At 35.7% G+C, this 13,787-nt stretch overlaps 1 protein-coding gene across 5 annotated transcripts in view; it reads left to right on the forward strand.

Annotated features, from left to right (window-relative positions):
• Window positions 1-13,787, forward strand: part of LIN54 (lin-54 DREAM MuvB core complex component) — an 81,346-nt gene that overhangs the window by 20,381 nt on the left and 47,178 nt on the right. For all 5 annotated transcript variants that reach the window (XM_003414114.4, XM_010594095.3, XM_023553310.2 and 2 more), the window contains exons 3-4: window positions 2,614-2,737; window positions 9,344-9,486. In XM_003414114.4, the coding sequence (XP_003414162.1) occupies window positions 2,614-2,737; window positions 9,344-9,486 (267 nt within the window). The remainder of the gene's footprint in view (window positions 1-2,613; window positions 2,738-9,343; window positions 9,487-13,787) is intronic.

Genomic DNA, 13,787 nt, shown 5'->3' on the forward strand with positions numbered 1-13,787 from the left:
ACCACTGACCTTTTGGTTAGCAGCCGTAGCACTAAACCACTGCGCCACCAGGGTTTCCCAAAGAGGTATAGTTATACATCATTACAAATATGTAAACAGTGTCCTGTGTTTCATGTGCAAAGTATATAAGAAGAGTCAATGACTAGGAATCTGGAACAACAGGTCTTGTCCTGAATCTGTCCAACACAGTGCCAAAAAACACCTGAATGTGTTATTTGATGATATATTTGTCTACCTCATTTGCGAATCTCTTTTTTTGATTTGTTTTTGTCTTAATCAGCTGATTAGATAAAATTGTTAAAAAATAATCCTTTATGCTTTGTTTTACTTAAAGTAATTTTGTTTTAGGGTAGTTCAGCATTCATAATGCAAAAATTTATGGTTCCTGAATGGAACTGCAAATTGTTATTTTCAGCAGTGCTCTTCTAAAGAAACATTAAATACAAGGGTAAGATGAGATCGTACATTTGAAAAATTAATGTGCTTCTTGGCCATAATGTTGAAGTTTTTTTTTTCCTGCTTGGTAAGTATTCCTGTAAGTCATATAACTGTGAAAACAATTAAGAATGGAGGAATACTTTAAGCTGTTAATGTTTATAGCTAAAGTTATTCGGATTTCTAAGAACCTTTCTTGAAATCACTAGTACTGATAGACGAAATTCTAACTTTAGAGTTTTAGACCTGCGAATGCACTTGGGAAATATTTTTCCTGTATGTCTCCCTATATTGCATCAGCTTTTTAAAGCGGTATTTTGGATTTGTTTGGGTATGTAATAGTTTTATAAGCTGGGTGTTTTTAAATATAGTAATGATTCTCCTTGTTTTGTTTTTAAAGAAGTGATTTGTGTTTCATTTACACTTTATTTTGTCAATAATGTGTTCTGAATGTAGGAAACTAATATATTGTGAGTTTACAAAAATGTGTTACTTCAATTTATGATTTGAGCACAAAGAACTGATATTTAGTTAATTCCGTGATCATCCTTTATGCTTTGTTTTACTTAAAGTAATTTTGTTTTAGGGTAGTTCAGCATTCATAATGCAAAAATTTATGGTTCCTGAATGGAACTGCAAATTGTTATTTTCAGCAGTGCTCTTCTAAAGAAACATTAAATACAAGGGTAAGATGAGATCGTACATTTGAAAAATTAATGTGCTTCTTGGCCATAATGTTGAAGTTTTTTTTTTCCTGCTTGGTAAGTATTCCTGTAAGTCATATAACTGTGAAAACAATTAAGAATGGAGGAATACTTTAAGCTGTTAATGTTTATAGCTAAAGTTATTCGGATTTCTAAGAACCTTTCTTGAAATCACTAGTACTGATAGACGAAATTCTAACTTTAGAGTTTTAGACCTGCGAATGCACTTGGGAAATATTTTTCCTGTATGTCTCCCTATATTGCATCAGCTTTTTAAAGCGGTATTTTGGATTTGTTTGGGTATGTAATAGTTTTATAAGCTGGGTGTTTTTAAATATAGTAATGATTCTCCTTGTTTTGTTTTTAAAGAAGTGATTTGTGTTTCATTTACACTTTATTTTGTCAATAATGTGTTCTGAATGTAGGAAACTAATATATTGTGAGTTTACAAAAATGTGTTACTTCAATTTATGATTTGAGCACAAAGAACTGATATTTAGTTAATTCCGTGATCTGTTACAGCTTCTGGGATATTTCTGTTGCTCAAATCGGTCATGTTTATTCCTTTTGAGTCACTGTTGCCAGTAATAAATAGTAGTAGTCAAAGTCTCAGTTTCCATATCTGCCAAAATATGATATTTAGTGTCCGTGTTGCTCTAAAAGCCTATGGTTTTTATCAGAGCTAAATTTCTGCTTCTAATTTTTAGGGGAAGCTTTTTCTTTACATACTTCGATAATTTTAATCTGAAAATGCAGGTAACTCTACCTTCCTTGACTTGCGGCAAATTTTAGTTCAGGTCAGCAGTGCGCCAGTATATAACTTCAGATCAGAGGTGAACAATAAGGACTTTATAGCGTAGTAACAGTGTTTCAGTAAATAATATTTTAGAGCTTTGCTGTTAGAATAGCCTTTGTTCTAACCAAACTTGTCTCTTGGTACCAGAGGGCCCTAATTTGTACATTTCTTCCTTTATCTCCTCCTGATGTGTAGATCTGAAGTTGAAAATCTAATCATGAATTTATCTTTCATTTGTATTTATATTTTGCTTCCGGAGGCCAGTATGATTATATTTACGGATAGTTTCATTATTTGTGCAATATTTTCTTAAATAACTTATTCTACTCCATCTTTTTATTATTGCACAGTTTACTTTGAAAAAGGATATTGCTATGCCATAGTGTTCTGCTTATTATTATTAGTTCAGTTTTCTTCATATGCATATATCCCAGAAATTAAAAACAAGGATTTACAATAAAAAGCAGAGGTATTATATGTGGGCTTAAGAGTGGGATCACACTAATTATATTTTGATGAATGGCTACATTTTAAATGTTTTTAATGTTAAACCTTAGATATATTTTGTCAGATAAGCTGGTTTCATACGTAGTTTTGTGTCTGGATCTTCTGTCTAATTTGGATTGAATAGGTATTTTATAAAAACAAATGGTCTTCATGGTTATTTATATGTTTCAGATTGCTAAGAAGCCTCGAACACCAACCTCTGGTCCAGTAATCACGAAGCTGATCTTTGCAAAGCCAATTAATAGTAAAGCAGTTACAGGACAGACAACTCAAGTCTCACCACCAGTCATTGCAGGTTATATTTCTTTATGGTTTATTAAGCCAAATATTTACCATCCTATTAGGTTTAAAACAGGCTGTTCTGCCACCTTAAAATGTTTTAGTGCAACAAGCATAGCTTATCATAAACCAAACTAGTTAGTATTACGCTTACTAAACGTGTATTTCAAACAAAATGCCTTATCTCAAAATCAGTTCATTACTCTAGTCTTTTTAGTTTTTAGTAGAATTTTGTAATGAAAATATCAAAATTTTAAACTCTAAGAACACTAAATAAAAAATATATATATATATTGCTATCGAGTCGTTTCCGACTCATAGCGACCCTATAGGGTTTCCTAGAAGCGCCTGGCGGACTTGAACTGCCGACCATTTGGTTAGCAGCCATAGCACTTAGCCGCTACGCCACCAGGGTTTAGCTAACATTTATGTAGTGTTTACTGTGTGCCAGGCACTGTTCTAAGCTCTTTACACATAATGACTCATATAATTCTCTGACAATCCTGTTACATAAAAATAATAATATCCTGATTTACCAATGCGGAAACAGAGACGCTCAGCTGGTACATGGTGGAGTTGGGATTTGAACCTAGGCAGTTTGTCTTTAGAGTGCATGTGCTAAGTCTGGTAGATTTAAATTAATACACATGGGAGTAGAGTATTCCGTGGTTTCTGTTTGAAATTTTGGTTTCATTAATTTAATGCACACCATATGCAATTGTCTATGAATTGAAAATTGTTCCAATGATAGTAATTTCTTAAGTGATAACAAATTTTAGCTATATTACTTTTTCCAGCAAACTACTTTGGGTGGCTGAATTCTTTTTCATTATATACTTTAAAATTTGTCATCACAAATAACTACAATACCTCAGAAATCTTGACTTCAGTTTTCCTGCCCTTGGACTCCCAATCCAGCAGTTCTTTGACTTTGAAATCTCTGCTCTGTTTACCCTTATACTTTTTCATTAGTAATCACTCCCTTCCTGTCCTCAAATCCTTCCACCTTAGAGTCTGTGAACCATCATTATTACTTCTGATTGCAAATACTACTGATTGCTTTTCCTCTAGAAGTATAATGGTCTGGTCAAGGCCAGGAAGCCCTGTTGACATAATGGTTAAGAGCTATGGCTGCAAACCAAAAAGTTGGTAGTTCAAATCCATCAGGTGCTCCTTAGAAACCCTACAGGATAGCTCTACTCTGTCCTGTAGGGTTGCTATGAGTCGGAATCGAGTTGACGACAACAGGTTTGATTTTGGTTTTTGGTCAAGTTGCTCTCTCTGTTTTATCCTTACCCGGCTCAGAGGAATTTTTTATCATCCTTTCCTGAGAAGTAGGTATGCAAGAAGCTCAATACTTCCATAGAAAAATCACATGGCAATGGTGACTGGTCTTTAATTCAGAGCTGTAGTAACGTTACTGTTTTTACCTGTTACAAGATCAGTTCTCATTTCCATTGTGCTAAAGGCTTGTGGAAGGTGGACTTTTGGATAAAACTTTTGGATAGAGACTTCGAAATGCTAATCATTCATCCTTAGAATATGTCTTCTTGGTGAGGGGGCTTCAGATCCCTAGGGTATATATTAAAACCATATAACTGCTGTCTTTGATAAATTTACAGGCAGTATAACAGTAGGCAACTCTGAAGCCAGTGGCAGTGATTTGTCATTTTCTTTAGGCTTTGAATTGTGTGTAGTGTGGCTTCTCATTTCAGCAGTTGAGAGAAGGGATGAACAAAATCGTAGCTTGAAGGCAGTGTTGGGTGAGTATTCTCTTTCTTTTTTGGCCCTGAATAGAAAGGTTTGTGATGGTGAAGGGGGATGGTGTCTAGAGGGCTTTCATGGGACGCAGATATGGTCCCAGAGGAAAGATTTGAAAGGGTTTAGATTTGGTGCTGGTTCAAGAAATAGGCTGCTCTTGGCTGAAAGTGAGCAAGGATAGGATGTACTGAGGAAAAAAAGATAACAGTTCCCTGAGAGGGCTTGGGCAGGTGGGAGGTACTTAACTGGGAAGAGTGTTTCAATGCAGTGTTCTTTATTGTCCTTGTTTGAGAGAGCCCCTTAACATTTTTAGTTACGGGGGAAAATTGTGTGCTAAACAATAGTGGTATTTGTAGAAGTGTTTGAGTGAATTTTTGGTTAATGTCAAGAGTCTACCTTACCCCTCTTATATTTGACTTTCATGGATATTATTCCTGGGTCCTTGGACCATTTATAATACGTTGCAGAATAATTGTAGCTTCACCTTTTAATTGTAGACAACTCATCAGCCTTTCCAAAATGCATAGAAATAGCCTTCTATTAAGTTTCACTGGAATTACTGGCATTAAATTTGGTTTGGAGGGAAAAATTCTACTTTTAACTAGCTTTTTAAATTCATACAAGCCAAATTTTAAACCATTGAAGTAGTTGTGCTTATTGAATTGTCTTATGACAGGGAGGGTTTGTCATTTTTGTATTGCAGCTAATGCTTGTCAAAAGTACAGTTAGGTTGTTTTTGATGACTTTCGGGCTCCTTATTGAAGATGGGTATCTTTTTCTATCTTTCAGCCAAGATAAACGTATTTGTATATAAGTGATTTTTCTAGAATGTAAATCTTTAAATTTTCTTGGCCTTATCCATTTGTATCAGGGTCAAGTTCAAATGGCAGTGCTTTCTTAGCATTAAAGGAATTTATGATCTAATGCATACCTTTTTCATATTCACCTCCTATCAGCTCCAGACATGCTGATTTCACTTTAAGAGATTACCAAATGGACTGTGTTCCCTCAGGACTTAAGATCTTCGCATTGTTGCTTTTACTTGGAGTGCCTTTCTTTGCACTTGCTTGCGGCTAACTCATATTTTAATCTGTGATTTGTCTCTATGTGTCTTAGAAGTTTTGACCCCTGGGTTTCGTTAGGTACCCTTCCTCTGACTATCTCCGATATATTCCCATAAAACTCTTATTCCTACCAAATACATACCTGTAATTGACCTTCTGTTAAATTTCATACTAACTTTTAACATGTCCATTAGTCATACTGTTTTGTAATATTTGGTTTTCTTTTTTGTCTCCCTGTGATTTTCTGGATGGTAATTCTTTTATCTTGTTTCTCTACCTCTCCAGTTCCTAGCACAGTTTCTGGTAGTGCAGTGAGTACGTATTGTGGAATGAGTAAGTATATCATGGAGGCAGTGTAGTGGAGGTATTAGGAGACCTGGGTTTTAATTACGGCTCTCCTATTGATTTTTTCTGTGATCATAAGTAAATATGTTATTTGTTCATCTTATTTTTGTAAAATGTAGCCTCCAGCCACCTCACAAAACTTTTGAGTTGGTTAAATGAGATACTGAGGTCATGATTATCAGAGCTCCCAAGGTACAAGGTTGCTGCAGAGGAGCAAACTTCATCACAATGTGGAAATACTCACTAATGACCTGACTTCTTACAGAATTATTCCTTGCTCAGATACACTAGCTCCCTGCCCAATTTATCACATCCATAGCCTTTCGGGGAGTGTCTCTTTGGATTCTTGGAGAGCACCTGACAGTAGAGTGCAGGAGCCTTTCAAATTGATTTCGAGGTGAAATTGTGTATCATCCATACTTGCTTGAATCAGTCTGTGGAGCTAAGGATAAATGGGCTTCTGAAGGTTAGATGAGATCATCAGGAGACATGCTATCTGGGCCATAACCAAGTGGGCTCTTCAAAGAGAACAACTTGGATTTCAAAGGCTCATTGAGAATTTTGGGGAAAATTGATGAAATCCTCAGATATTTTGCAAAAATGTCCTTTTATATGATCACATCACACCTGTCACACAGAGGTTGTTATTGTGCTGTCGTACAATTTTCAGAAGAATCCCCTCCACAAAATGCAGCAGTTGATGTACTCTTTGTCCATCCTAAGAGTTATTAAATTTTTGTTAAATATAAGCAAAAAAAGAAACTACAAATTTTACTTTTAGCTTTCTTTGTTATTTACCATAAATTTTTTGTCCCTTTATAAAAGTGAGTTCACTTTAAGTGGTCTTTTCCTGCTATCAGTTACCCCCAGGAATTGAAGATTTTCTATATGAATGTTTTCTGGAAAGTATGTACAGGCAGTTCCAGGTTACCAGTGTTGGACCCATCTATGAGACAACCCCCCATAAAGACTGTTATATATAAAATTTGAGGTACATACAATGGTTCGTAACGTCAAATAGGCGTTGCTTTGCAGTGTGCATCAAAACATTGTTATTATTACTGTATTACTATGTTAAAGATGTCTTAGTGTACCTGAAAGTGTCTTTAATTTTTTTATGCACTGAAATGTACACTATATACTAAGACAAACATTTGACTCACTGACATTCGATAGGAACCGTACGTACCTAACCGTTCGGACTTAAGCACAAATTTGACTTTAAGATAGACTTAGGGATGGAACTCATTTGTAATCCAGGGACTGCCTGTAATGCCAGACAATTATGACAATATAGTAATAACTATAAATGATGAGAACATTTTATGGAACATGTGTCTTTTGATAAATTATTTTCTTAACATAATGATCATTGGGTTTCAAGCCCATCCCACAGGTATTACCTTTGGAAACCAGCACAGACAACCATGTTATTTTAGGCAGGCTCAACACTTCAGGGTGGCCTAAAAATATTTGCTGTAGTTCCTTTTAGTTTATGTAGTATTGATTTGTTTACTTTTAATGTAATTCAGGTAAAAACAGCATCCAAGGAACATTCAGCTGAAATTCATTGAGGAACGTCAATAAAATTAAATATAACCACATACTATGAAGAAATCGAAAAAATTCACTTTAAAATATTTCGTAAATATCAGATGAAACTTGATTCACCTTTTTTTTTTTTTTTATAAAGAAACTGTATACTTTGGCACTGTTATCAGGAAAAGTGGCTCAGAAGTTGCCAAATTCCCTTCCTTCCCTCTTTCCTCCCTTCTTCCTTTCTGCTTTCCTGCCTGCCTGCCTGCCTGCCTGTCTTTCCTCTTTTCCGATTCTCCCCCTTCTTCCTCTCTCCTTCATCTCTTGCTGTAATCTATAGGTTAAATCATAGCATCTAAAGTTTAGAGGGATTTTAGAGATAATTTAGTTATACACTTCCTCTGCTTCTCGGGTACTTAAATTCACTTTTTAGCCAATAGATTTGACTGTTCAGCATCTGCTTGGACTGCGTTCAGTGACTAGAAATTCACTCCTGTTGAAATACTCATTTCAGTTGGAAATGTTTGTTAGAAATTCTTTCTTGTACTGAGCTGAACTTTTTCTCTTTTTAGGCATCAGTTCTAGTGTTGTATCTGGTATGATACAGATCATTTCTAATCCATCAAGATGACAGCCTGGATCAGTCAGGATAATTTTGGTTTTGCTGTCTTAATAAACAACCTCTAAATCTTGGAAGCTTAAAAAAACCCAAAGTTTTATGTTTTTTTACTCATACTTCATGATTATTTATATGTCCTACATGGGCTGTTGTCATCACTGCCACTGAGGAATTCAGGCTGACAGAGGAGCCACCATCTCAAATGTGGCAGAGGAAAAGAAAGTTTTGGCTAAGTCTTACGTAGACAATAAATCCTCTGGCCCAGAAATGACACACACCACTTCTGCTCATAATTCATTGGGCAGAACTAATCACATGGCCCCAACCCAACCACATGTGGGCAGGAAGTGCAGTTGTACCATGCACCCAGAATACTTTATGAAGGGCACTAGTGACTATCACACAGTCTTTAAAGAATTTGGAGATCTGTTGTATCTGCTTTTATTTAGAATAAAACTCCTACTATTTCAACCTACTGTAATGATTTCTAATGCCTAAGCCACGCTGACATACTGTAGTTTTTCTATATTGTTTCTCAAGGATATTATCTAGAAGAGAACACAGTATTCATGGTGGGATCTGACCAGGGCAGCTAGAGGAAGCTTTTTTTTTTTTTTTCCCTTTTTACAGTCTAAAATCATTGTTAAACCAAACAGTGCTTGACTTAGGCCAGTAACTATCTTTTCTATAGTTGTGGATTTAAATTTTATCTTACGTGGCTTCAGTTCAAATCGGAAGACAGCTATAGTATAGTGTAATATCATATAGTATAATATAGTACAGAGATTGAAGTTTTAAGATTTGGCTTCGAGTCTTGACTTTCAGGAGCTGTGTTACACAGCCTGTTGCTTAATAGTCCTGAGCCTGTTTTTTTATATGTATAACTTAACAGTATTGGAAACCCTGGTGGCGTAGAAGGTCAGCAGTTCAAATCCATCAGGCGCTCCTTGAAAACTCTATGGGGCAGTTCTATCCTGTCCTATAGGGTCGCTATGAGTCGGAATCGACTCGACGGCAATGGGTTTGGTTTTGGGTTTTAACAGTGTTGATCGGAATATGAGTGCAAGTGTTTGTGTAGACTTTAGGTAAAGTGATACTAAGCATTAATCAGAAGCGTTGTCTTCTGCCTGGGTTCACCACAGTTTACTAGGAACTCACTTAAGTATTAGGTTCACCTGTTGATACATATGAAATAATGAACATATATACTACAGTCCTTGTGGGTGTAGATCATCATCACATAAATTTTATATTATCATTGAACAAGTCAAACTGATGTGCTGCCTCTCATTTACAGGTAGGGTTCTTTCACAGCCTACTCCTGGGACTCCATCAAAGACCATAACAATATCTGAAAGTGGTGTTATTGGATCAACTTTAAATTCTACAACACAGACACCAAATAAAATAGCCATCTCACCTTTGAAATCACCAAATAAGGTAAAAGAAAAAAATTGGCCACAAATGCCAAGTATTGTGGTTGATGCTTTTATTTTCTTACTAGTCTCTTTAGAGATTTCAGTTTTAATATATTCCCAAGCAAGTAATAGGCATTCAGTGAATACTGGATGAAGTCAGTCACTGCGGATATATGACAAATAATAAAATTTACTTTAAATACATAGTATAATCATTTTACATGTTAAGATGATTTCCATAGCCCAGGATAATGTGGGTACAACAAAAATCTTTTGAATGAAGTACATTATGTAAGTGTTCAGTTGCACTCCAGTTAATATTTCAGCAAAATTATTGTCCTTTGAGTAAGACACATATATAGAGACTACAGAAATACAGAATGTTAAGTGTTTTTAATACTTGGTGTCTTCTGCTTAGACTGTTCTAGGCTTTTTGGAGATCTGAGCTTTTGCTGGGTAACAGAATACCCAAAATACGAGAAATTGCTGTCAGATGCTGTTAACCATATTATCAGTATTTCTTAAGCTTAAGTACAGTTCATTCAAAGCATTGGAAAGCTTTTGATAGTTTGTTTCCTTTTTTTTTTTTTTTTTTATAATTTTACTCTCAGGTCAAATAAGTAGCCTTGGCTCACTTTACTAAAACATACAGATGCCATACCAGCATAATGTTTTAAAAACAGTACGTTTTAAAGGACATAATATTCAGGTGGAAACCAGGCAGTATTTTCTGTAAGGTGCCACCATTGTGAGTCTGGAAACATACTGCTCTTTGTACCCTCATCTTTCCTTAATTTGTTACTGCTCATAAATAGAGCAAACATTAGACATTTGCCTTACATTTTTAAAAGTCTTACTGTTGGTTTCTGTTTTGATGAGGCTTGTATATTATGTATAAATCTGATGTCTCTACGGTTTCTTAAGATGAGATTCTACCTGCATAATAACAGATAATTATTTACCTAAATGGAATGAATTTAGCGGATATTCAGATGCTTACTATGTGATAGACACTGGGGATGAAAGTTTGAATAGGATCAGGTTTTTAATTCTAGGAGTATGCAGTATGATAGGGGAGTTAGACGTAAATGTTAAAAACCGCTCTGGAGAATCATAATGGCCGCAGGTGGATCTATGTGCTCTGCTATAGGGTCGCTATGAGTTGGAATAGACGTGACGGTAACGGGTTTGGTTTTTTTTGTTTTATTTTTTATGCATATCAGGAGAGATTTATACAAAGGAGGCAATTCTTAAAAGGCCCTAAGCTGGTGGGTAGCATTTAGCTGTGGGTGAACAGAGGGGGCTTTCTGGATTGAGCTAATATTTGCACAAGAGTATAAACTGTGGCCCTTTCATGGAGCTACGTTGTTTTGGTAGTATGAGTGCTGAGTGTGCTGAGGTTAGGTGGAAGGTCTCATTAACTTCAGGGGAGTTTGGATTTTATTGTTTTTAGACTTTTCTGTGGGTTTCCATTGCTTCTAGGACAGCAGTTCTCAACCTTGTCTGCACATTGAATCACCTGGGGAACTTAAAAAAATACTGATGGCTGGTTCTCATCCCCAGAGATTCTATTTTAATTGGCCTGGAGTTTGGCCTGGTATCAGGACTTTTTAAAAGCTCTCTAAGTGATTCTAATAGGTGGTCAAGATTGAGAACCACTGTTTTAAGATAATGCTAGGTTTGAACTTTTAAAAAGAAGACTGTTGTGATATTGTGAAAAATACTTTGGGGAAAGGCAAGCCTGGGTTCTGGGGGAGACCAGTTAGGTTAGTGATTCTCAACCTTGGCTGCATTTGAGAAGCACCTGGGGATTTCTTGGAAACAACTAATGGCTGGGCCCTGCCTGACCTATTTACATCAGAATCTTCAGGCTGGGGCCTAGGTATTTAGTACAATATTTTAAATGCTAGAGTGTAGGCCAAGGTAGAGATCACTAAGTTAGATTATTATAGTACTTCAGGTTTGAGCTAGGTTAGTAAGTAGCGAAGGGTCTAGGGAGGAAGATATGGGTTGAGAGAGATTTCAGACCTAATGACTAGATGGGAGGGAAAAAGGGAGAATCTAAAATGACTCCTAGATTCTGACTTGAATAACAGGTAGGTGGTGGCACTGTGGACAGGTATGACTGGTATATTAGCTATACCTGCTGGCTTACAAATTGGTAATAGCTTTATTTTTCTCCCATCCTTGCTGACCTTACTTCCCCTGCCTCTTGAGAAGCGCTCACTTTTAACTGTAAAAATTAGTCTTACTTTACTGATTAGGATTCATAGTTATAAAAAATCCGGTGAAATACCAAAAGCTTACATCCTATTTAAATCCTCTCTTCCCCTCAACTCAGGCAAGGTGATTGGCTACATGGTCAATATAAAAAAAGCCAGTAGTATTTCTAGACAGTATATATTTAAGGTAATTATTGATAATGATTGGATTTAAATCCACTATGTTACTGCTTGTTTTTTCTTTGTCCCATCTATTCTGTGTTCTTTAACTCTTTTTCTGCCTTCTTTTGGGTTACCTGAATAATTTTTATGATTCTATTTTATCTCCACTCTTGGCTTATTAAAGGAGCCCTGACGTTGCAGTGGTTAAAGCACCTGCCTGCTAACAGAAAGGTAGGCAGTTCGAACATACTAGCTGTTCCGTGGGAGAAAGATGTGGCAGTCTGTTTCCATAAAGATTAACAACCATGGAAGCCCTGTGGGGTAGTTTTACTCTGTCTTATATGGTCGCTATGAGCTGGAATTGACTTGACAGCACACAGTAACAACACTGGCTTATTATGATTTTAAATAATTTTTTTAATGGTTGCTGTAGTATCAGATATTAAATTTGTATCACTTCACATAGGATAAGAACCTTATAACAGAGTACTTCCTATACCACCTTTTCATCCTTCGTGCTATTGTTGTGAAACATTTTACTTTTACAACTTCGCAATATATTTTACTATTTTTGTTTTAGGCAAAATTAACTTTTGAGACAGTTAAAAATAAGAAAAACAAGTCCTTTATATATACCTTCATTTTAACTGTATTCTACACACTTAATTTCTTTGTGTAAATCCAAGTTCCTTCTCCCTAAAGAACTTTTTGAAATATTTCTTTTAATGAAAGTCTGCTGGCGACAGAGTCTTTCAACTTTTGTTCATCTGGAAAAGTCTTTATTTTGCCTTTATTTTTGAAAGACATTTTTGTTGAGTAAAAAAAATTTTTTTTTTTTTTTTAAAGAATTTGGGATTGACAGTTTTCCCCTAGTACTTTAAAGTTGGCAGTTCATTGCCTTCTGGCTTGCTTAGTTTCGGGCAAGAATCTACTATCACCACACTTGTTGGGGGAAATCAGGCATGTCTAATGTTTTCTCAGTTTAAAAAAAAAAAAAAAACTAGTGCCATCGAGTCGCAGTTTACTTGCTATAATTTTTATCTTTGTTTCTGTGCTCTGGGTAATATGTCTTTTTTTTTTTTTTCTTCTGGCTGCCTTTAAGATTTTATATTTGGATTTCTGTGGTTTGACTATGATGTGTCTAGATGTATGTGTGTTTTTGTTGTTTTCTTTTTAAATATATATTTTTATCCTGCTTTTAAATATATATATTTATCCAAGCTTCTTGGATCTGTGATTGATGTCTCGTGTTACTTTTGGAAAATTTGGCCATTATCTCTTCAGATATTTTTTCTGCCCCATCTCTCTTCTCATTCTAGGACTCCAATTTCAGAGACGTTAGATTGACATAGTTTCATAGCTCTTGGATACTCTAGTCTGTTTTTTTTCCTTTAGTTCTTTTTCCTTTGTGTTTCAGTTTAGATAATTCCTATTGAAAAACCCATTGCCATCAAGTCAATTCTCACTCATAGAGACCCTATGGGACAGGGTAGGACTGCCCCACAGGGTGTCTAAGGAACGGCTGGTGGATTTGAACTGCTGACCTTTTGATTAACAGCCAAGCTCTTAATCACTGCACCACAAGGGCTCCAATTCCTATTGAAGTATCTTAAAATTTATCGATTCTTTAATTGTGTAGAGTCTACCAATGAACCCACTGAAAGATTCTTCATCTCTGGTAATTGTATTTTATTCCTAGCAGTTCCCCATAACTCTTCCTTCTAGCTTTCATCTTTCAGCTGAAAATCCTGTTCTGTTAATTGCATGTTGGTCTGCTTTTTCCACTAGATCTGTTAGCATATTAATCATGGTTATTTTAAAATCTGATGATTGCAACATTTCGGTCATCTCTGAATCTGGCTCTAGTTTTATTCTTGCGATAACCATCTGGAATTTTAACCTTATGCTACTAGGGTGGGGAAACCATATTGTATTACAG

This window comes from Loxodonta africana, chromosome 5, assembly GCF_030014295.1.
Source record: "Loxodonta africana isolate mLoxAfr1 chromosome 5, mLoxAfr1.hap2, whole genome shotgun sequence".
NCBI classification, from domain to species: Eukaryota; Metazoa; Chordata; class Mammalia; order Proboscidea; family Elephantidae; genus Loxodonta; species Loxodonta africana.